A 26,203-nucleotide genomic window follows, 5' to 3' on the forward strand; every position below is an offset into this window, starting at 1 on the left:
AAATGCATGTTGCATAAATACACCTTCATCAAATTTCAAAATTATAATCCATTGTCATTGAAAAAAAATGTCATCAAATTTTTATCTATCTATTATTACTATGTAACAAGCACATCAGATAAAGATATAATATTATGTATATTTATGAGTTATTATCAATAATGATCATATAGAAAATTAGTTTGATTTATTATGACAGTTCTATACTAAATGAACAGTTTATAGAAATAAATTATTATTATTACTTACATGATTGCGGAGTCTCCATTTTTTTGTGTCATCACTCATCAAGTTCTTTACTGAAAAAAAAAAAATCAAAGCTGGAGTACGTTTTTGTAGAGTATTTGTGTCTGTGTGTGTGTTGCATTTTTTGCATTTTTTTGCATTTAATTAGTGCACTGGTCAATGTGTATATGAATTATTTGAATTTTCAAAAAAAGTTATATAAATATATACATTTTTTTTTAGATGATTATTTCACCATATAAGCTTGAAAAGCTTTTTCATGGGAATATTGATGTAGGAGTTTTGTAGTAAAGAGCTAAGCCTTACGAGGATTTAAATCTGGATTAAAGATAAATTATTGCTCTGGAGGTTTTTATTTAAGACTAATTTTTAAAAATTATTTTTTTACATGAAAATCAAAATTTTGAGTGATGTAATTCCCTTTTAATGCAGCATGAAATTTGTGGTAGTTTGTGATTAATTACAAAATTTTTGTTATATGTAAGGTGAAAGGTGTGAGGACTAGGCAATGTTTTTGTTGCATGGGTAAGGCTCCCAAGGTTCCTGTTAAAGCTTATCAGGGCTAGCAACAGGGGAAGCATCACAAGGCGGGTGTTTTCCCCTACAGGGTTGGGATGCATGGATAAGGCATTGAACTGTATCTCTGAATTTACAGCTGTGCAATGCATGGAACTTCTTAAGGTATATCATACTGGAAATTAAATGATGTAAAGCTTACATATATCCTTTGCATGTAACAGTCCTTAATTTCAGTGATCCAAAAGAATTGGTTCATTAAAGATGGATTTATCTACTTGAATTTAGGAATTAAAGACTGTTGGATGCAGTTTCATTTCATACTGTTGATTCTTATTAGTGGTTAATGCCCATTGTAGGAGTTGTGCCACTTAAAGAAATTCTTTGTAATAATGTACCAATTTTTGTTTCTATTACTGTCTTTCTATTACTAAACTAATCTTCTGACAGGCAGTGTGCATTGTTTTAATTTTTTATTTACTTTTAATTGCTTATTTCCTGAACAAGTTAAAAAAAAAGAGTAGTAAAATTTTTAATAAGATTGAATTTAGTTTGTATAGAATGCTTTCAGCTGAGTGTTGTGGGTCTTCTTTAATGAATGTACTTATTTTATTTTGTCAGTAATCTAAATTATTATTTTATTGAATTATGTAGATTTTTAAATTATTTTCATTAAGAATACCGATATATATTTTAAAGGTGTTATGTATTTTATCATGTGATTTATAGTTTTGTGTAGTTAATAATACTAAATGAATCTGTAATTAATTATAGTCAATCAAATGATTTATATATCTAAACAGAGTTATTTAGAAGTCGATAAATAAAATTAAATCTCTTAAGTAATTATTGTTTTTACTACTGCTACTACTATTATTCACACAAACATATTGCATAATTTCTCAGATTAATACAAATTTAAATATAATTATCTTTGCTGTGGGTAGAGGAAATTAATGGGGGTTTTATCTCCATTTTTTCAATTTAATGAACTTCATAAATACATTAAAAAATTTAATTAATATGTTTTCCCCTAAGTACCTTTGTTTTTTCATTTTAAGTCTTAATTGAAAATTAGAAAAAAAAATCCTGTATAGTCCTATTAATTAGTTATTTTTTCTTGTTGGAAAGTATTAAAGAAACATTTAAATGATTTCCAGTAATATTTGAAGAATATATAAATTTATTGTGTGGTAAATCACTAGAAAATAAAATGAATGTGATAATAGCTGTGAGTGTCTAGTAAGAAGTTAAATTATATTCCCTATTAGCTTTTCACATCTACAGTGTCTCACTGAACATTATTGTGGAAAATAAATCAAAATATTAAAAAATAAAAAATAGATTGACATCTGTTGAAGACATGTTTCAGAAACGAGTTTCTAGACAACTGTGTAATTATAAAAAAATGAATATAATTTTGTTCTGGATGAGAAACTAAATGGTGTTGCTATTTAATGGTTAATGACCATAGCTGTTGTCACAAATGATATATTTAAATTTTTAATTATTTAATTAAAATTAATGGAACTTTTGTCTTCCTAAACTTTTTTGCACAGAATTTTGAACAGGTTAAATTCACATCTATTCAAGAATTGCCTTTAAGTAGTGAATAAATTGGTGTTTAGTATGCTTTTGTTAAAAGAAAATTATTAGACTGATTTTTCTTGTAACATTGCTATAAACATTTTTATTAAGATGTAAGCAAATATGTTACTCGTTTTAGAGCTTGAAGGTGGTATTATAATATAGTAAATGATACTGCAACAGTCAAAACTATTTAATTTTTTTTTTTAAAGTTTTGATAACTGTCACTTTCAGAATGGTTATGCCTCCCCCAGGTCTCTTTGATTTTACATCAACAGTTTTTTATTTTTTTTTTAAAAACTTTGAATAATCTTTTTATCACTGAAGAAAAGATAAACATAAACCTGACAACAAATTTCTTAATACTTTCCTAGCATTGGTTATTTATCCTTATATAGTGGAAATATAATTATACATAAAGTTACCTAAAATTTCTTTTTTTGAGGTGGGGGATAATTCTTGATGAAATTTTATTGTAAACTTATTATTATATGTTTAAATAAAAAAAAAAGTTTTAAAAATTCAAGAAATAAGTATATTTTTAGTTTTTCTGCTCCCTACCTCCAAAATTATCTTCTAAGAAAACTTATTGATTTTTCTAGGTTTACTATGTTAACATATTCACTGCTGATGATACCACAGTGGTGTCATAGATTGGGATTGCCCTGTGCGCCTGACACTGGAAGTGCGTCAAAGGAAAGGCATTCTTTTATCCTCTCATACTCTTTGTCAGCATCTGGAAGAAACAATTCTTTGGTGGTTGTGTAATTCATTTTTACTTTTTTATTGTTTTACACTCATATAGGCTTTCTTCAAAATCATTTTTATACAACTTCTTGGAGATTATTTTACAGAAAATAAGGTAGGTAAATTTTTTTTTCTTATTAATTTATTTTAAAAATGCTTAATGTTAACTTAGTAACAAAAAATATTTAGGAAATATTTTCCTTTTTTAAAAATTCTTTAAAAATAAACTTAACTAAAAAAAATTATTTTTTAATATTGTAAATGTATCATGGTAAAATATTATAATGTCTAGTTTACTTATAAGATTATGCAATCATAGTTTTGTTATTGTTTTTGACATGAATTTTTTAGGCCCTAATTCATTACTCCCAACTTTTCATTTTATCTTGAAGGAAATTTTGTGAAGTATAATACATAAGTCTTCATTTTTATATTTATTTTATATAAATTTACATTTCTTGTTGAAATTTGTATTTAATTAAATTCTGTTGGCTTAATTTTTCTTCACATTTGAGAACTTTTAAAATTAAAAAAAATGGAACATGATAATATTAGCATGTTAAAAATGCTTATAACTTTGTAATGTCAATATTGGGACTTTTTTCTTTAGTCTTTTAATTTTTATTTGTTTTAGAATAGTGGCAGTCTTTGATTTCTAGAACTAGCAGCTTGCGCAAAAGAACACTAGACAAAATTGAATTTGATGAAGAACTGATGTGTATATTAGATTAATAACTACTTCTTTCGACTATACTTTAATAGCTACTTTTTTCTAATTATGCTATATAATTTAAATACATAATATATGATCATTTCTTAAAATTTAGGTACTTTAAAATAGTCTTTTAAAATTTTTTTGGTAAAGGCTATATTTTTTGATAACCTGAAAAATAGTTGTTAAGAGTATAATAAATTAATTACCGTTTTTACAATAAGTACAAGCTACTTGTGTCAAACTTTGTTGGTTAGTATAATTTTTATCAATTGTTCCAATTTTCATGAACTATAATTTTTATAATCATAGTTACGTGTTCCAAAAAGCTACCTTCTCATAACTAATGGTAGGCGTGCATGTATATATATATATATATATATATATATATTGTAAAAGATGAAAATTAGTTACCATTTATTATCTAATATTTTTACAATTTTTATTGCAAATCAGAAAACTATTACTCAGAAAAGGAAAAGTTTCTATGTAAATGTTTAAAAAACTTTTTTTGGTAAGTTATATTATAATTTCAGTAAATTATAATCTAAAAAGACTGCCTACCATTGTTCAGGCAGAATATTAAACTATAGATTTTAAAAACCACTGAATAATAATATTTAAGAAAAAATAAGAAATATATGCCAAGTAGCAATGTAATGCGCAAGTTGCATAATTGTAGTAGATATTTATATGGCATTTGCTGATGACGCATATGTCACTTGTGCCTTAAATACATAATCTTAAATATGCCATCGCTTATTTTTAAGGTTATGAAACTCTTAGACTTAAAAAACTAGTTATATATTTCTGTGCTATTGTTATATACTAGTACAGTTTATTAAAAAAAGAAATAAGCACAGCAGGTAAATAGAAAAAGAGATTTAGCAATGAATGTTTAAATGGAAGAAACTAAAAAAAATTCCACTAAAAAATGTACTATAAATAAAATGTTATCTATGTTTCTTTTTTGGGGTGGGAATAAATTTTATTATAATATTACTAAAAGTTTAAATAAACCAAAAAAGTTTTGAAAAATTCAATGGTCAATAATTTTAAACTTTGATTGGCTCTCCCACCCTCAATATTGCCCCAAAGAATTTTTTTGAGTTGCTTGCATGTCTTGGAAGACATAAAAAAAAGTTCAGTTAAAAAAAAATATGCATTAAATAAAAAAATATTTTGATTTTTGGGACAAATTTTTTTTAAATCGTAAGTATGCACATATGCGCTGAGCTCCATATAAAGTGGGGTTATGTTTGCAAAATTTTGAGAAGATAACCCTCCCAAAAAAACCTCATGCCCTGGAGATGACCAAAAATATTACTGACAAATTGCCCCATATATGTGAGTGTTCAAAATTTCATCAAAATCGATTTATCCAGTGAAAAGTTATTAAGATTCAAACATGCCAACACATACATATGTATGTGTGTATGAACGTTACCTGTGCTTTTTTTTTATTTTTTGGGATTCCTGAGTCATGAAATGCAAAAAAACCCATATCCAATTTTTTGACTGATTACCCATTTTTTTCCTTGCAGCATAGCTCTATAACTATGATGCCAGGAATGTAAAAATTAAATTGAAAAAATTGTTCAGTGTATATTATGAAAGGTTTACCCACAAATGCGATTAAAAGAGTGAAGCTTGTCAAGAGGTGGTGGATATTTTCAATAATAATAAAATTCTATACTAAAAATAAATACTTTGTAAGTTTTTTTATGACCATAAATTGAAAAAAAGATAATTATTTTGTAAACTTAATTTATTTCCCTGAACAATACAGTTAAGATTAATTCGCTGTGTTGCGAAAACAAAGATATTCATGTTTTACTGTAATTACACATTTAATCATTCATTAGAGATAAGAGAAACCTAATTACATCAGAAAATATCTTTAATTATAAAGCTGTAAATCTCTTTTTTTGAAGATAATTTGGTTAAGTATTTAGAAAAATTTCTGATATTTTACATCAAAAGTAACTGCATACATTATTTATAACCTTTTTTTTTGAATTTTTGTTAAAATATAATATATAATATTTTATTACCCTCACAGCATCATCTTGTATAACAGTAAGTGTCATTTATCATGCTGGAGGTTTTCAGAAGCAGTTCTTTAGATGAGTTGGATTAAATGAACGTCTCTCCTGTAGTTTTCATTTAAAAAATGTATATTGTTTATAAAGTGCTGATAATAACATGTGTTCAATAAACTGTAATAGACTTGATTTTCTGTTTTTATCAAAAAAAGTAAAACAAATTGTAAGAATAAACTTTTCTATTGCATATGAAAATGTTTGTTATTTGTATTTAGTCATTGTATATGAAAAAAATATTTAATGTCTAGTCTTATACTGGAAAATTTTATCGATTTACATTTCTTATTAATGTACAAAGAGAACAGTAATTACAATAATATACTATATTCTGATGAATATTCACGACGTTGTTAAAAATTGAATTTGGTAAAAAATGCTTGGTTGCATAGACAATTGAATTTTTGCATAGACAGTGTGTATGTAAAAAGTATATTACATTAGTAATACTGTTTTTGGAAGGTAAAATGCAAAAAATGAATTAAATTTCATGTAAATTATACAGGAAGTGACTGTTTAACTTTTATTTGATTAATAAGAAATGTTTATTTAAAGTTATCTATTTTAAATGAACAGAGAATTATTTAATATGGAAATTCAGGAAAAAAATTAAACATCTACTAACAAGAACTGTGAAATGAATTTTTATTTTTTACTCATTTAATATTATATAAATACAGTTAAACTTAGTCATTGTTAACTAAATAAATATGTTTAAAAGTCACATTTTATGACCTCCTAGAAAAATATACATTTAATACACGCATATTTATGAAAAAGACTATTTAAAAAAAATATTGTTACAGGGCAACACAAATGAATATTACCAGTATATATTACCACAAGTGGCAGACATATGATTGGATAGATTAAGAGGATTAATTTTTTTAGACATCATCATTATATGTTGTTAAAAGAAGTGTCTTTTAATCTTGGAATCACTAAAGATGGATTTATGTTGAAAGTGATCACTTTGATTGAAAGAGGGTCTGTGATTTGGAGTCCCTCTTGGATAATCAATGAAGAGTAAGAGGTTGTGTATCCAATTGTACTAGTTAGATTTTATTTTAAATTTAATTTTCTATTAAAAATGTTAAATTACATTAACTTAAGAAAATCCTTCCCACCAATATTTTTAAAATAGAGTTTAAGTCCTTTAAACTATATGGAACATTTTTTCTTGCTTTGAAATATATTAAGAAATCTGTATTCTACATACGAGAGTTAACATTTAAAATTTTATCAAATTCATATGAAATGTTTTGTGAAATTTTTCATTTTTAAGAATTATTTTTCAACGGTTTTGTAAACATTCTTTTTATGTTTTAAAAACATCTGTTTAAATGAGTTTTCTTTATAAAAGTAAGCATATTGTGCTGTCAGAATTGTGATATTTAAAATTTTGTTTTTAATTTAAATTAAAATATTGAGTTTTATTGAAAATTGAGTTTATACATCCTCCTGGGTAGTAATTCTTTTTAGAATGATTTTTTAAATTGTTTAAATACTCTGCAATTTTTTACTATAAAATTTATTTGATTTTCATTATAAAAAAATATTGTAATAAGGTACTATAATTGGTCACAATCAGTTAAAATAAGTAAATTATCATCAGGACAATAATATGTCAAAATATGATGTTAAGGAGAAAATGTCAATGAAAGATAAATTTATTATATTTATGATTAAATTTGATAGCACATATCTAATATCAAGATTAAATGTTACCTATTGATATATGTTTAATTTTACTGATAAAATTATTGGAAGACATAAAAGATGGAAGAAGACATAGTTGACATATAAGGACAAGATGGAAAGTGGACATTAAGGAAAGCATGGAGAGAAGAGGAGATAATAAGATGAAATTGGGAACACAGGAGAAAATGGAGGAGATATCTAGTGCATATCTAGTCTGATGATAGATGTAGTGATATCAATATATATATTGATATATATATATATATATATCATATATATATATGTGTGTATATATATATATATATATATATATATATATATATATATATACACACACACATATATATATATATATATATATATATGTGTGTGTGTGTGTGTGTGTGTGTGTGTGTGTGTATGTGTGTATGTGTTACATAATCAAAATATTAGGTAAAAATGATTTCACTATTAAAACTAAAAAAAAAAAGAAGCTAAATATACATAAGTGAAAAGAAGTAAATTCTTTTATTTACTTATGGTACTATTTGTTAGTGATTTTTTATTAAATATTATTGTTTATATGCATACAGTAAAATGTTTATTTTCTTAACTTTCATATGAAACCAACTGTTTTATTGAACAGTTCTTTTGTTCATATTACTGTAAATAATGCTTTTTTTGCCTGATGAGTAAATTCAGAGGTGCTTGCAAAGCTTGTATGTAGAAGTATGAAAATGGAAATTTTATAGTTATGAAAAATGCCATGCCCAACCAGGATTCAAAGCTGGGACCTCCAGATGAAAGACCAAGAAGTTATCACCTGGCCACAGAGATCAACTGAGTTTTTTTATCAGTATACATTATTGATTTATTTATACATTTTATTCTTATAAGTACATTATAAAGGTCACATCAGTAATCCAATTATGTTACTCCACTGATGGGAAAAGGATCTTCTTCCACATTTTCAGATTAAGGAAAAGCCTGGTAAAACTTTGATCAGAGCGTCACAATAAAATTCACATTTTGTTATAAAAAACTAAGATGTTTGAACATACATAATAATAAGTGCACGACAATAGTAAAGAAAATATGGAGGTTCTAAATAAATAAAATCAATTCAAAAAGAATAACTATTTAGAAAAATAACAATATAAATGTTATGTATAAATTATTGAAAAAGGTACAGAATTTTAAAAAAGTTTATTTTATTATTTTGTAAAAACTTCTACTAATATTGGATTTTCTTTATAAGAAAGCTAATGTTATATGATCTAAAATTTTGGCAATTCAAAACATTGAAACAGAAGCATAAATAATACCTTATCTTGTATGCTAAGTATAGTGCTGTGTTAAACTACATTAGTTTTAGGCAGTGATTTTGATGGAGGTGGGTTTTTTAACAGTAAAGGTAGCACATACCTAAATATAGATGCATAGTTTACAATTTTTTAATTTACTAAATACAGGTGTACATGATTCATATTTAAATAACTATTTGACTGGTCATTTTTATAACCTGATTGCTCATTTCAACTTTTTAAGAAGCTGCTAGAGATGTTGTATTTATATTAAATATACATAAGTATAATTGTTTACTAATGTTAAAAGTTGTATTTTATTAAGATGCTTCAGAGGGAAACTGTACACCATTTGATTTTGTAGGAAATAGAATAATTTGATCATCCCATGAAAATTTATTATCTAAATACTTAAATTCTCTAAATAAAGAAACTTGTTTGGTAAGAAATGTTCAATGTTCTTAATATAACTTACATAAACAGCAAAAAAAAAATAAGTTCAGATTTTCTTGTGCATTGTCTTCATCTATGAGGTAGTTATGAATTATAAGAAAATTCCTTATTAGAAAGAGTAATATATGTATTTTCTAAAACAGCTTAAAACTATTTGCAATTATCTTGCTTTAAAAGTCAGTGAATAGATTTGTATTATAAGAAAACTTGTAAGATAACTTAGGTATAAGATTTTTGTATTTGGTTTGACTACTGACAGAAATCATTTGTTTCATTCATTTCTTTCTTTTTCCTGTTTAGCCTCTGGTAATTTCCATTCAGATAATACTTCAGAGGATAATATGTATGAGTGTAAATGAAGTGTAGTCTGGTACAGACTCAGTTCGACCATTCCTGAGGTGTGTGGTTAATTAAAACCCAGCCACCAAAGAACACCGGTATCCACGATCTAGTATTCAAATCCGTATAAAAATAACTGACTTTACTAGGACTTGTACGCTAGAACTCTCGACTTCCAAACCAGCTGATTTGGGAAGATGCGTTCACCACTAGACCAACCCGGTGGGTTTGTTTCATTCATTTAAATACGCTTATCTATACTGCATGAATTTTATTACACTTTCAGCATATTCCTTTTTAATCTTCATAGCTGTTCATACATGCATACATAACTGATAGAAATGTATCAGAAGGAAAATGCTGCTGTCTGGAAAGAAATTACCTTTGAAATTTCTTATTTTCGTGTGTTTTGAGGTCCCTCTGAGTAAAATCAATGATAAAATTTGTGATATGACTTTTTTGTTACTATTTTTTGAATATCTTAAGAACAGTTTAATTTACAATAATTACACATGAAACATGACTCATGTTTACATGATTAATCATGTGTTAAGGTGAATAATTCTGTTAAGGTTCTAAAACATTGATTCTTAAACTTTTTCCACCCACTGCCCACTTTGAGAATCAAACATTTTCTAGCGCCCCTCAAAATTTTTTTAATTTACCATCTGTTAGAAATAATAGTCGCAAATGTGATTTTAAGATATGCTTTTAAAAACAGCAATTGCAATTATTGTTTTTAAACATGGCATATCCTATTTCTGAGTTGAGGTAGATCAAAACTCTTTAATTTCCATATTTATTTGTATCAATACATTGCTCAACGTATTGATAACTAGTCTCATTTCTTCTCTTTCTGCATATTTGAAAGGCATCGTGTCTGTTTGTATTTGACTGTGATAATAACATTTTTGAGTATCATAAAGTTTTTCTGATGCCTATTTTTTTAAATTGATGCCATTAAGTTGAAAGTCTGGAAGTTAACCACTTTTGAATGAAAGCCTGATATCTACAATGTAATTGTATCTTTCTGATCCCAAGATGCAGTGTAAGTAGTCTGTTTAGTCCTGTCCAGTTAATAAGTGAACAATACAGTCATCATTTTGCCAACCTTTATTTGTCATATACTCACATTTCTTGTAATTGTACTTTATTTTTCTTGTGCATAACTGTTTTTCTGTGTTTAGTGCAATGAGATAATTGACAATTTAAGGTCATTTGATTACTCTCTTCTGTTTACTTTGGAATTTGTTCCATTTAAATTCCTTTTTTTTTATTGTTATTCTGGGAGATTTGTGTTTTCCTTCACAGTAATTAAAGTTCTGTCATGCTAAGAATTTTCTTTTGAACTATAAAAATCCTGAATTCTTTTAATTACATCTTTGTCCAATTCCTCCAGGTTCACAGCAGTGCCATGATCTTGTTATTCTGTCTTTCCTTAGAGTATTTAAATGTTGGTCAGGGATGCTTTTAATTTTCTCAGTGGATCCTCTTAACGGTCATATAGATAATTTGAAAAGCAACTAGTCGCAGGTTTATTTCCTTGGGAAGATAGTAATGTCCGTTAACTTCTTCATTTAGCTGAATGTATTTTTGCACATCAGCATCCTAGCAACAGAGCTGATATTTAAACCTACTAATGACATTTCTACCTTTTTCCACAGTGATTGGATATATTGGAGCTTCGATACTTTCAAATAAAGAAGTTTTTATTAGTGCCTCTTTTAATTTAGATGCTTTACACTTGTATTCGTAAGAAAGAGTCATATAAATAATGTAAAGCAACAGATTAATGTCAAAAACAAGTAATTTTATTTATTGCTTCTGCTTAATAGGAGGAATATCTTTATGAAAGAGCTAAGGAACAGTACAATTCTCCCCTTTAGAAACAAATACTTTATTAACTTTAATTCTGACCTCCTGATTAGAAAATTTTTTAAAATAATTTTTATTATAATGAGATGTTTATCAGGATTAGAACAGTTCTCTATGTTTACTAGAGGATTAGCTGTAATAAATCCTAGCTGGAATAACAAAATTACTACATTTTTTTTTATTTGTTACCATTTCAAATTTTCAACTTAAAAAAAATTCAGCCTTTAACTGGTGTTTAAAGTATACCAGAAAGAAAAGAAGTGTGTAAATAATCTTTTTTGAAATCATTTGTGCAAATGTAAAATGTTTTTTTTTTATTTAAAAAAAAAGGTGTTATATTTAATCAATTTAAATTATTTATATTTAATTAGTACAGTTAATTATGGTTGTGGTGTGTGATTTTTCGCTGGATCATTAGGACTGTATCAATTAAAATGATTTTAAAATTATAATATGACCATTGAACTATTGTTATAATCATAAGTAAATAATGAAAGGGTCCACTTAATATGATTTGTTGTATGAAGAATTTACTTAGCATTATGTACTGGAGAGACTAAATTTAGGAGGGGGAAGTTAAATAGAGTGAGAATGGTAGTCTGGGAGTCTACTGTCTTTCTCCCACCATTAGTGATGCCCAACGTTTACTGATCATGAAAAGTTACATAACTAAATTTCTGTAATATTGTGTAGTGCAAATTTACACTCTTAGTTCATCACATTTAATCATGAATATCACAACTTATTTATGAAGTTAATAATTTTTTTTTAATATTGTAATATAATATTATTAATTTAAAATGTCTTTAGAAAAGGTTGTTCAGTTTGTTGATAAAAGTAATTCAGATGTATTTGAAGAAAGTGAAAAAATACCTTTAATCACAACATCCAGTAAAAGACGATCTGATTTAGGGTATGTATAAACGTGTCTGTACATATACATATTTATATATTTTAATATATTGTATACACAACAAATTTAATTTATTTATAATGAAATTAAGAATTAGCTTGAAAATTAAATTTGTTAGTTTTATATGTAAATTGAGTAATTTTGCATGATAAAAATAACACTTAGTCCAGACATTATTTTGGTAGAGTAATTGTATTAAATACACTAAAATTTACAACTTAAAAATTAAAGCCTGCCAAAACAAAAGGCAGTTCATAAAAGTAAACAGCTTATCTATTTATTTAATAACTTATTATGGAACAGATGTAAAAAGAAATGAATGAATTAAAGGTTCATAGTCTTCTGGGGGTCATTAACCTGTAAATATGTATTTTTTATAAATATTTTACATCTTTTATAAAAATTTACTTCACTAATAATAAGTAATAAAAAAAAAATGTCATTACGAAATAGACAAACTTTTAAAGAAAGAATAGATTAGGTAACATAAATTTAAAAAGGCCCTAAAAGAATACTTTATACATAAAGCATTTTATGAGTATTTTGGGAGAGGGCAGGTGTGATAAATACCCTCTGGTTTTTTGGTCCTAATTATGTAAGTAAAAGTCATGTAGTGAATAAATAAAAAATATGATTGTGGTTATTTAGACTGTATTGTGTGTGTGTGTGTGTGTGTGTGTGTGTGTGTGTGTTATTTTTGTATTGTTTATATTGTGAACCTTGTTAAGGTATTCTCTAAACATAATATGGTAATTTTTTTTATTTGCTGTAAGCTTAACAATCTGACAAAATAGTAAGATTTTATTATGGACAATAAAAAAAAAAAAAAAAAAAAAAAAAAAAAAAAAAAACATTTTAACTGGAAAGATTGAAAAGAAATAGCAACTCTCATGAAAAAAGAGTTTCGGGAAATTACATTATTAACAGATGAATTTTTATTGTTTTTGGTAATCCATCTTGCTGAGATTTTTAATTTGTTAATTAGCAATAACTGTAATGTAGTGGAATACCAAAAGCTTTAACCAAATTGTGTTGCAAATTAATTATTGAAAAAAATTCTTGATTACAATTTTACTTAAAAGATTATTCAAGATATATGAGCACAAATGCTTACATATTTTATAGTTTGTCCCAGCTTATGTATGAGAAAGTTTTAAATAAAGCAGGTTTGGTTGGTGAATTTAAATATGTAATGAAAGAAAATGTTTTAACTTTGTTTTATCTTAAGAACTATCTTGCTGACTGGGCGGATTTTTTTTAAGCTACTAGAAATTACTTATTTTAAAAAATACATAACTTTTTTGTTGATTATAATTATTTACATTATAATTAAGAAAGAATTTTTGTTCTTGTTCAGAATTTGAGAATAAATTTATTGGTCATGAATGGTTCCAGCATTTAACATTTCTGTAAAGTATTTTATTAGCATGACAGTTTTAATATGAAAAAAAATCAAGGCTTTATCAGTTCTTCAATATGAATTGTCATATTTTACAACAAAAAAACCATATTTCTTATTAGTAGCTCAGTGAATTATTTATTTAATATCTTACTTGACATATTTAATTAAATATTAAATAGTGTTCCTGTTACGTTATTAATTATGTTATCTTAAATACGTTTGCAAATAAGATTATTTTTATATATATATACAACATGATCAAATTGTTTAAATAATAGTATTTTGTATATGTTGTGTGTATTACATTGGACATGCCTTATTTATGATATAATGCTAAAAACCTTTTTCTTATTTGAAAATGTTTATAAAACGTAATAGCTTGTGGAATTTTGCCAACAACAAAGTATATATAAAAACCAGTTTACAGATTACAAAAAATGCTAATTCTGACCACATTTCAAGGCCGTTTATTTCCTTTTTGCTTTTTTTATCATTTACAAATACTTGCTTTTTTTTTGCTTTTCTTTGTATAAGGAAAATAAGTTATGAATATTTTGCTAATTCCTTTTTTTTTTATTTGTATATTATTCCGTCTATAAATGTATTTTTGTGTTTATAAGAGAATTATGCTGTACTCAAAACACTTTATTTTTGTTTCCTGTTTATATAAATATATAAAAATTACAATGAAATTGTAAACCGTACGGTAAGAGTCTCGCAGACATCATTTCTTCCACTCATAAAGCAAAATTTCTGTAATGTCAAAAAACTGTTTTTAATAAAATGATACTGATATCAAAAGAGATAAGTCACTACATTTCTGTTGTCAAAATCTATTAATTTAGAATTTTGTTTAAAAAAAATACATGTTAAATTTATAAACAATAGATATATAATAATAGGTAATAAACAATATTTAAGCATTCCATATAATAAGCAAAAAATAGAAAAATTTATTACAAAACTCTTACCAGCCTGATTTCACTTGCTAAACAGTAAATAATTTTAAGAATTTTACTGTTTCTGTAAATGAGAGTATGTATTACATATAAATTAAATCAGACCAGTAAGAGTTTTGTAACAATTAGTTACGTAAGAGTTTTGTATGGTTTACAATTTCATTATAATCTTTTTGGATATCACTGTGTTTTTGTTATATTATTTTATTTTTATTTTTTATGAATTACTGATTTTTATCTTATGGATTTATTATTTAAAATTTCTAGAACCTTACCAGCCTACTTATTTCCTTATTAGATTTTCTAGAACAAACAAATTACATTTTTTAAATTTCTTAGCCAATTTTTTTGTTGATAGTCGTATCATTCACTTATGTTTCCTTTCTTAATAAAACTAGTATAAAGATGACCTTCACAAATCGAAGATCCGTGATGTAATATTGCATTTATTACTCTGTAAGTGTAACCCTCGATTTTTATCGTATCTGTGGACACACTTTTTATAATAAATGAACTTTTTTTTATTTCTCCGTCAGTTAGTTCAAATAGTTGTAATTGTACAATAAAAATTTTACCAATCAAATTTATTTCTGTTTTTATAATAAATCTTGTGTAACATTTGCAATGCTTTCCTACTGTTCATGTTTTTAGTGTTTTATTAGCAGCTATAATCTCTTGTAAACTAATACTTTTATTTTTTTTTAATGAAATGATGGGGATTAAAAAATTTGTTTCATCTTCAGTACTTTCATTTACATTGAGCATTTCTATTAAAAACAGCTGTAGTATATTTTCTTTAAAATTTTATTATTTCAAGTACATTATCAAGTTTTTGTATGCTAGCTAGTACTATCAAGCACTGTTGGTGCAATTTGTAAACCCACCTTTTTGAGGAAAAAGTGACATTTCGAGTCCTGTAGTTCATCAAATGGAAGAAAAAAAAGACTAACAAAGTTCAAGGTATTTTTTGAAAGTATTCTTTATTACAAATCTAACTGAACTGAAATATAATGTTTTCATGATTATTTTTTAATTTTTTTTCTCCATTTTCATTTCACTTTTAGGTTAGGTCATGTTTAGAACTAAACATAATTTTTTGACTTTGCCGTGCTGTCCAGTTCTGTGGACTCTTAACCACCAAAGTTCAAATAACTTCTTTATTTCCTGTACATATATTTTACAATTAAATTAATAATATAGTTTAATTTCCTTTTCTTATTTTATTAGTAGATTTGCTTTTAATACAATAGCAAATTTTTTAAGTGCCATTAATTGCTGTTATGGTCAACAGTTTTAAAAGGGGTTTAATGATGTACAGAAATTGATTTATTTAATATGACTTAGGCTGTTGTCATTGCTAAATGAAATTTCCAAAATTTTCTTGGTTTTGTAGAACCACCAGGTTGTAAGGAATGCAGTTTACAATCCTTAACTCTGGACATATTTTTATTAATGCTCTTAAAATATGAGTTGTTAAAAGGCCTACATCTTCTGCAAAGAAGTTTGAATCAGACCATTTGGAGTACTTCCCATTAATTCTTTTTATCTTTGTTATTTTTTTTAGTTTTATTGACCTTAACATTGAGTCCATTTTTGCCCTTAAAAATCATGAATCTTATAATGTTTTCTTAATTGAGATTTAAATTTGTTCTGCTCAAGCTCTAGAGGCCTTAATACTCTAATCTGTTAGTTTAAAATAATTCTAGACAATCAGATATCACGGGAATATTATTTATACAATCTTTGTTGACCAGGAACAAAGAATGGATTATTTGGAATAACAGTTAGACAGTTGTTTACATAAATTAAAATATTCAAGTTATTTATTGTTTGTTTTTCTGGTAATTTCCTAAGCAAACTTTTTCCAAAATTGCTGAAAATCATATGAGATAAACATGTGGCCAATAAGATTCACTGATTTTATTAAGCTTGTTAATGGTGATGAATTATGTAATATGTTGCTGAAACCAAGAAATATAAAAATTTAAGAAAAGGCTGTTTAAAGATAAATTTCTTGCTCTTTTTGAGGCTTCTCCGGTACTGTTTTGTTTAATCTTATGATTATTCTGGCCTAATAATTTGGAGCAATTAGTAATTAAATAAAATAATCATGTATTCCGTAAAAAAAAAATATATATATCATAGTCATCTTTATCAAATCAGATAACATAAGAGACCTACTTCATGTAACAGCACAGTGCTATGAATACAAGAAAGGGTCTTATTATATTATAATAAAAAAAATAATAAATCATGAAAGCACTAAAAACACTAGATAAATAAAAGATGGTAAAGTATAAATAAATTAATGCCCTAATGAAAATAAAAAATTAATTAAGCAAATTATACAGATAAAACTGGTATAAATTACATGAAAATAATTGCTTAAATTTATAGGTATAAAAGTTTATTTTAAATAAGTACATATAAAGAAAAATTGTTCTCTCTTAAAGTATTATTGACAAATTAGAAGAACAATTTGATCCAAAAATTGAAAAGTATCAAGGTGGATTCAGGAAAGGGAAATCTAGTACAGAACAGTTTTTTAGCCTAAAAACAGTCATTAGAAAATACATCTTTGTGAACGAGATAATAGTGATCACCTTGTAGATTTTAAAAAGGCCTATGATTCAGTTGACAGGAAAACATAGTTTAACATTCTTAAAGAACTTGGGACAGAGGACAGATCCAAAACTATTAAACCTAATCAAGCACTCTCACAGTTATAAGTACAAGATTAAATTTGAAGGGGAAATATCTCATGCTTTTGGGATAAAGACAGGAGTCAGGCAGGGAAACGGACTGTCTCCTCTTCTTTTTAGTCTTTGGAAAGCTCATAACAGAATGGAGGAAAGCTTGCCAAGATAAAGGCCTGGAGCAAGTCAAATTGGGATATGCGAGGAAGAATCTGAACATTGATTGTCTGGCCTTTGCAGATGATCTTGCCCTCTTGGCAGAAGATATAGAAACAGCTGAACAACAAATAAATGTTTTACATGGAATAGCCAAATAGCAGGCTTACAAATTTCTGTAGAAAAACAGAGTGTATGACAAATATTAAGAACTTACCAAAATTGTTAGTGACCAGAGCTCGGAAGAATTAAGAAGACAAGCAAATTTAATTACTTGGCTGAAGTTATCCAATCAAATGGAAAAGGAAGCAAACATCATCAGGATCAATAAGATTCTAAAATCCTATGGCCTAACGAAGGATGTGTACAATAAGAAATGGATCTCAAGGAAGGGACAAGATCAGGCACTACACAACGGTAATCCAACCAGGAGTTTTATATGCAACAAAATATGTAGTCCTGAACGAAGGGGAATAGATAAACTGGAACTTGTTGAAAGATGAATACTGAGGAAAATCATGGGGCCCCGAAAAACTAATGACAGTTAGAAATTAAGGAAGAATGAGGTACCAGGAATTAGATAGAATCGCACAAACAATTCATAAGTGAAGACTGGCATTTTACAGACTTCTGACAAGATTAAATTCAAACAGGCTTACGAAGAGACTTTTTGGCAAGCGTAATGGTAACAAAATGAGGAACGTTAAGTGGTTCAAGCAAGTTAAGGAGGACCTAAGAGTAGCAAACATAAATGTGTTGTATTTAAAAGACAGAAGGGTGCTTAGGAAATAAATCTTAGAATTCAAAGGGATCCGAAAGTTGAAGAAAGAATGCTCTAACCTAAAGTGGTCAGAAGAAAAGAGAAAGCAGCATTGTATAAGAATGCAGTTGTATTGGATAGTTAAAACGCTAGCCAGAAGTTAACTTTCTGTGTGGTACTACAGTGACCAGTGTCAAAAAAAAAGAAAACTGTTTATGGAACTGTAGAAAATGTATGAAAAAAAACTAACTAGAATTTTAAAAAATGTACAATGAAATTAAAAAAATTAACTGAAAATAGTAAAAAGTAAATTTAATAAATAATTAAAACGAACATAAATCACCAAAATATTAACAAAGTGTGTTGCAGTAATGATAAAGTACTTAAAAGTAAATTAAAACATTTAAATTCTTAAAACCAATGTTAATGTATTGATAACTTTTATTAATAATAATAATAATCAGTGAAAGAATATCAATTTTCTTCATCTTTTTATAACATCTTTTAATTTCTGTTTATTAAAAATGTTTTGTATTGATTTTAGTTATTTGTAATCTTCATATATTGGCTTTATTATTTTTTTTATTATTTTTAAGCAGAAACCACTCTCTTTTTTATATTTTGGGACATTTCTGTAAGCACAGGTTTCTCTTGGTATTTCCAGGGCAGGTAATTCCTTTTTATCCATGGAATAATGAATATGTAAATATTTATTTATTAGCTGTTAAAGAGTACAGTATTAATTTTGAATTATACTTAATTATTCAGTAATTATTATTATTAGTTTAATAATTCAAATGTTTTGTTTTCAGTGATCTGGAGACTTTGATGCACCTGCTTAAGGCCAGTCTTGGTACCGGTATATTGGCAATGCCTATGGCCTTTAAAAATGCAGGTCTACTGTTTGGTTTATTTGGAACATTTTTTATTGGATACATATGTACTTATTGTGTCCATATGTTTGTAAGCAAATGTTAAACCTTATATTAGGTGACTCTAACATTATTATTACTATTATTATTTTATTTTTAATAGTTAATTTTTGTTGATAAATTTTAACAAATCTTTATCTATTTAAAGGATCTCTTTTATTAATGGTGTTTGTGCAAGTATGAAATTTATTTTCAGTTATCAGTGATATCATTTTTATTGAAACTTAAATTATTCGTTTTATGAAACGTTTTATAGATTTTTTTATGACTGATGTGATGTGGTTAGAAATTTCTTTGTTCCTTACCATTAAGTGTTATTTATCTTTACGTGGCCAGTTAATTAAAGCAAAAGTTCTTGAAATTTCCATTTGTTGTTTACTAAGATTAAGCAAAAGTGCAGTGAATCATTGCTTATTTCAAAATTATTAAGATTAAGCCATTTAAGTGGGAGAAACATCCTGGATTTTTATTTTATATGTTCAGCTGATATCTGACTGATTTTAATATTCATGACGTATTTAATTACATTAAATATGTGATCGTATTTAAAACTAATTAAAATATTTTTAAAATGTACTAAAATTTACTTTAAATGTGATAAAAACTTTACCAGTGTGAGGTAGGTTTCACTTAAAGAAAATTTCTTTCAGAGAGAAAGGATGTTTGTTAATTATGTGTTAATGGTTCAAATCATGTTCATCTGGGATGTTTGTGTATTTTGAACTGGTCAAGTGTGTCCAGGTTTCTTTTGTTAGCATGTATATATAAATAAGATTTTTTGTTGTTATTTGTGCAACCATACTTGTTCCAATGAGATGGCTTGCAAAATTGGATTTAAAAATATTTTTTTTTTGTGATTACATCAATGAGTAAATTTGCTTTCTGTTGTACATAGTACTTATTACTGTTAGCAGTCATGTATTTACACTTCCAGGTAAACTAAATAAGTAAATTTTTATTTGGATCTTTTCTGTTAAGTGATAGCATTTGCATTGTTTGGGAATAGTGTAAACACACATCAGTATGGGATAGAATGACATCATAGCCACACGGCATGTTAGTAATACCACCACCACCACACTGTAATTAATTTATTTACAATATAAAAATGCAATTTTTATTTTATAAAATGAATTTACCGCAATTGATCGGCCACATTCACAATAACAAAACAGCTATTCAGTTCTTGCAAACCAAAGGTGTTCTACACAATATACGCTTTTGTCCTAATGGGTACAAAATGAAATTATACATTCGAGGTAAAAAGTGTTGGGTTTGTTCCAGAAAAGACTGTCGTGAGTCTAAACAGTCATGGAATGTGGCTCATCAAATCACGGTAAGATTTTTGCACTGTCATTATTCATTTACTGCTAGAGAAAAGAATACTCTTCAGTCAAACTCTGTTGACAAGAACTGGGAATGGACCACAACATATGTGTCTGTACACAACCTTATGCATGTAACTGTTCAGTGCATAAGTGCATGTAAATGTGTGCGAAAACAATTTACTAAATAATCCATTGGTAATTAGTGAACCTAATATGCGCGTCGAAATAGACAAAACTTTGGGCAGAATTTATGCCACCTGTATAAATTAACCTTCATATTTTGTATTATTTTTTAAAGCAGTTTTGTTTAGTGTGAATTAATGTAAATGTTATGACTTTTTTGTTATTCATCTTTTTCCGAAGTTTGTGTAAGTGTTTGTTTACTGGTGTTTGTTTAGGTAAATATTTTATTATATAAAACAATCATAATCTTTTTGTAAAAGTAGAATATTGTGTAGAGTCTGTGTAACATGGTTTTGAATGCTGAAATGTTATATTCATTTATTTATATTGTGTTTTTTGAATAGAAACATATTTAATGTTTATAAAAAATCTACTACAACTAACATACTCATAACATCTTCAAATCATGCATCCCATTCACAACTGTTAACAACCAAAACCACAAAAACACTACTCTCATGAGTAGTCTTTGAATAAACTTAATTTTGAGTAAAAGCTTGCTCATATTTGAATAACGGTTTTAACCTTCTTAAATTAAAAAGAGTATTGTTGTAAATTCAAAAGTATTTAGGTGAAATAATAATAACATATATATGAAAAATTAATAAAAAATCACCTATCAACACACAAAAACAGTTAATATAAACGTAACAGTTTATATGTAAAGCTTTCCAAACCCATGGATTCATCTTCAGTTACAGAGTTCTATATCAGCTAATGCATTGCCATCATTTATGATAAATCTGATAGTTGTGATCAAGCAAATTAAATATTGGTTTTAATTAAGTTATTAAAATAATTGCGGTAACTTAAATTATTATTATGTTTAAAAAGTTAATTGGTTCTTTTTTTATTATTTGGAAACACTAGAAAACATATTTAATAAATATATATAATGATTAATGTGTACCATTCACTACTACTACTATGTTATCTACTATACACTTTCAACATGTAACTTGAAAAAAAATTATTGTATTACTACCACACATTTTCCAACATAGATCAACTCAACACATGGAGCTGAAATGGAATAAAGGGCTTGTACGTTTAACATGTAACTTTTTTTAGCAACAATATGTTAATAATTTTATTGCACAAATAAGATTTTTTTTTTATGATTTTGCAAAATGAATGCTATTTTATTTAAGACTTTTTAAATATATTAACTCATCTGCATATAAAATATCTTCAATCCTGATTTACAAATAATGCACATAATCTATATTTTTTAATAGTTTACACAGTTTTTAATCGTGAAATTTTAGGTTTTAAGTTTAAATCATTAAATTTTAAAATCCTGAAAAAACATACTGGTTTTACTTTTGCATTATTGGGGTACTCTTCACATTTTTATATTAATTTTCTTAATTTCTAAAAATTTTTTACTCCTGTTTATATTATCAGTTAAAGGTATTTTTTGAAACTAGAAACAAGTTTTGTTTCTAGTTTATTATTTTTTTGCTAGCCTGTAACATATTTTTCTAATACTAGAATTTTGTTGTACATGGTTTTGCTCATTGTGGTATTTTGAAGAAAAAATTACAGAAAATTTGGTCACAGTTTAGTCAGTTAGACTTGCAAGGCATGACAGCAATATATTTAATGAAGAAGTTCATATGATTTATTATTTACTGTATACTGGTTTATGTAAACAGCACAACAAATAAATATTCAGCTCAAGATTAAGATATCATGCAAAAATATGAATTATCACCCATTGATTATTTAATGATTAAATTAATTATTTACTGTTTCTCGGAATGGTTTTGTTTATTTATTAAAATCAACACATTAGAATCTTTTATAAATATTTTGGTGCAGTATGAAAAGATGACTAATGCATTCGTTTTATATATTTTTATAGACTTTGATGTTTAAAACTTGATTTTAATATAAAATTCAATAATTACATTACATACAGATCATTCAAAAATATTAATAAACATGTATTTTAAATCTAACAAACGGAAATAAATAAACTAATATATATATATCAAATTTCAAATATTATTTTTAAAAGTAATATTAAATATTCAAAAAATATTGAATTAGAAATTTGGTTAACAGACTTGTGATCCTAATTTTAATGTTGCAAGTCTTTTAGTTTGTTGTTGCAATATCCTGATTTATCCATAGGTAATATATATGTATATACATATTTTTTTTAATGGCATTTAATATTTAGCATTAAGGCATGAGCATGTTTTGATATAAAGTAAAATATATAAGTTTAATTATAGAATAAAACAAACTACATGCCTTTAATTGTTTGTATTAATGTGATTTTCATGCATAAGCATAATATATCAGAATTGTGTTTGATATGAAAAACCCATTAGGCAAATAAAATTTTAATGACTTGAAAATGTATATTAGTGGTTAAAGATGAGTAGTTGTCACATAAAATACAAAAAAAAAAAACATGGAAATTTTTAATTGGTGTATTATTATTTCTATACATAAAACTGGTAAGATTAATTTTAATTTCTCTCTTCCAAAATAATAAAATGAAAATGAAAATGAATGAACAATTAGTAGTGTAAGAATTTAAAAAAAATAAAAATCAACCTGCAGTTGTAATAATTTGAACTTAAACTGGAATCATCAGTGTAAGTGATAAATGAAAAAAAAATTACATCAGCTAAAATAACAAGTAAAGTGTTAAACAGGATTGTAATTAACCCATTCACTGTCATAGATTGCATTGACTTGCAGCAAAAGATATTTCTTATTATGCTGAGTTGATCCAGGACTGTCATTCCAATATAGAAGTGACCACTTTACTCATTACCAGAATTTTCCTAGCATGCCACAGTTGATAAAACCATTGACAGCATAGCATGGCTGTCTTGCCCTCCATAGCACTTGCCAAAGGAAGAAGGGAAGAGGAAGGAAACAGTCAACCCACTAGACTGCCTTCTTATCAGGGTTTTTCTCCAAGACCATTGTTGTTGCTACTATATTTACAGTTATTTTTAGATTCTTTTCTGAAAAAAGTGATGTGGACACTACATGACTTCCTATTTTACTTTTTTTAAATGAGAAGCACATGAAATTTTATTTCATTAATAACTTCTGTTATTTTTTCATATTTTTTTATTTTTGTTGTTATTGAATTATTATTTTTGTTAATTTTTTTTTTTAAATCAGAGGTTAATAATTATTAATAAATCAATAGATTAAATTAAATAAAAAAAGAGATGAAGTCTGATTCAAACCAATGTGCCTTCCCCTTGATCCAAATATTTCATTAATTAAAACTTTATTTGGCTGTAACTCTGGAACGAATGAAAATAACTACCACTTATGATATAAGTGATAAATAATAAGTGGTTTGAAAAGCTCTCAATGAGAGCTTTTTACTGCACTTAAGAAAAAGTCCAAAATTCAAAATTTTTGATTTCTTGGACACTTTTCAGTCAATTGCAATCAAAAAAGGAGGTGCACAACTAGATGTTACAACAGTCCTAAATCTAAAATTTCAACATCCTACGGCTAATCGTTTTTGAGTTATGTGAGATATGAACAGACACATCATCAAAACTACTCAAAATGAATTCAGGGATGGTCAAAATGGATATTTCCATTGAAAACTGGAAACCAACATTTTTTGCAATCACAATACTTCCTTTACTTAGTACAAGGAAGTAAAGATGATTAAATAATAATTACAAAAGTAGTAATTAGCAAATAGTTTTATAGGGTTAGTATGTTAAGAATACAAATAAAATTGAATTTTAGTAAGATTATATTTTTTTGGTTGACATAAAGTGAAAGCAATCATATTTCTCACTGCCAAATTGTGATTTGTAAGTATAGTTGACAAGCGAACTTCTTAAATTCATATTCACATAAAGAAAGAAAACATTTGTTTTCCTTTTTCAGTGGATTAATTTATTGTTTCAGGTAAAATGTGCTCATATACTTTGTCAAAAAAGACAATTAGAATCAATTGGATTCAGAAAGATAGTTGAATTGGCATTTCTTGAAGGACCTCCAAGATTAAGAAAATATTCTAAAATTGCTGGGTAATTGATGAGAATTTTGTTTTCTTTACTATTCTTAAATTGTGTTGTTTCTTTAAATAGTAAGTATTATAAAGTGTTATAAAAAAATTGTTGGACTGTACCAAATACTTAATTATATTTTACTTTAAAATACTTTAAAATACTTAATTATACTTACTAATATTTAGTCTTGAAAGTTGTTGCTAAGAAGTGCACCGTGAGGTGCTGTATTGTGAAAATAGGAACTTGTTATAAATTCTTTTATGACCTCATTTTCCACTTTGCCTGTCAAGAATAATGTCTACTTATATGAATTTATGATATTTTAAACGTTGTACAGAAACTTATATAATGTATTTTTTTTTTTTTTTAATTTTTAACCAACAGCTAAAATAGTGTATAAAAATGTTGATCTGTATTATAATTTTATTTATTTTGTGAAGTTATTTATTAACAATTTCTTTTTTTTAATAACATTAAAATGAATAATGAATATTTCATCACCTGAATAAAATAGCAGTTCCATTATCTATACTACTGTCTAATAATAATAATATATCAATAATTGACTATGATTTTTCGATGTTTTAATTTATTTTATAATTACACACTTTAAAACACAAAAACTGAAAATAGAAATAAGAGTCATAATATTACAATAAACAACTGGTTACCAACTAATATTTACTGTATATTTTTTTCCAATAAATAATTAATAATTCATGTACTGATGCTGTGATTTAATTGTAATCTTTAATACAAGATGAGTCACTGTTGACTGATATATCCAGTATTAATTAATTCATAATTGGGGGTGCACATGATGTTTCCAGATATATCTTGAAACTTTTCATGCTGTTTGCATCTTTCTACATTCACAATAAAGTATTAATGGCTTTAATAACCAAGCCAATAATTATTTTACTTAATAAAGTATACCTTTCCTTCTCTAAAATTTATAATGCTCATAGTGTTAAATCTAGATTTTATTTTGTAATTATACAAATGTAATTTTTTTGTTTCAGGATTTTGATAATTGTTGCTCTTTTAATGGAATTACTTGGTTGTTGTTGTGCCTATGTTGTTTTTGTTGCAAAAAGTATTAAACAAGTATGTTATTTATTGTTTTGTATGTGCATGGTTTTTTAAACAAATGTAATAAAAAATAAGTTCATTAAGTTCTGTTTAAAATTAATATTATATTACATAGCTGACATGTGATTTGGTTGTGCTATGGTTTTAATTTACTGTACTATATGTAAAATTTATTACAAAAATTTAATTTTTTCTGTAAATTTTTGTT

The 26,203-nt window shown here is 26.1% G+C and overlaps 2 protein-coding genes across 10 annotated transcripts in view; one reads left to right on the forward strand and one right to left on the reverse strand.

Annotated features, from left to right (window-relative positions):
- Window positions 1–26,203, reverse strand: part of LOC142328651 (proton-coupled amino acid transporter-like protein pathetic) — a 95,133-nt gene that overhangs the window by 43,508 nt on the left and 25,422 nt on the right. For 4 of the 8 annotated variants that reach the window (XM_075372543.1, XM_075372540.1, XM_075372539.1 and 1 more), the window contains exon 2: window positions 250–299. In XM_075372543.1, the coding sequence (XP_075228658.1) occupies window positions 250–268 (19 nt within the window). In that variant the 5' untranslated portion in view covers window positions 269–299. Of the gene's footprint in view, window positions 1–249; window positions 300–15,110; window positions 15,240–25,078; window positions 25,186–26,203 lie in introns of those variants that run through there. The other 4 variants (XM_075372541.1, XM_075372536.1, XM_075372542.1 and 1 more) reach the window with 3 other exon arrangements.
- The window catches only part of LOC142328652 (proton-coupled amino acid transporter-like protein pathetic), a 42,440-nt gene continuing 28,429 nt past the window's right edge, over window positions 12,193–26,203 (forward strand). Inside the window, exons 1-4 of one of the 2 annotated variants that reach the window (XM_075372544.1) lie at window positions 12,193–12,474; window positions 19,260–19,410; window positions 24,800–24,921; window positions 25,926–26,010. In XM_075372544.1, coding sequence (XP_075228659.1) covers window positions 12,362–12,474; window positions 19,260–19,410; window positions 24,800–24,921; window positions 25,926–26,010 — 471 coding nt within the window. In that variant the 5' untranslated portion in view covers window positions 12,193–12,361. Of the gene's footprint in view, window positions 12,475–15,643; window positions 15,796–19,259; window positions 19,411–24,799; window positions 24,922–25,925; window positions 26,011–26,203 lie in introns of those variants that run through there. The other variant, XM_075372545.1, reaches the window with a different exon arrangement.

This window comes from Lycorma delicatula, chromosome 8 (genome assembly GCF_047948215.1).
Source record: "Lycorma delicatula isolate Av1 chromosome 8, ASM4794821v1, whole genome shotgun sequence".
Classification (NCBI taxonomy): Eukaryota; Metazoa; Arthropoda; class Insecta; order Hemiptera; family Fulgoridae; genus Lycorma; species Lycorma delicatula.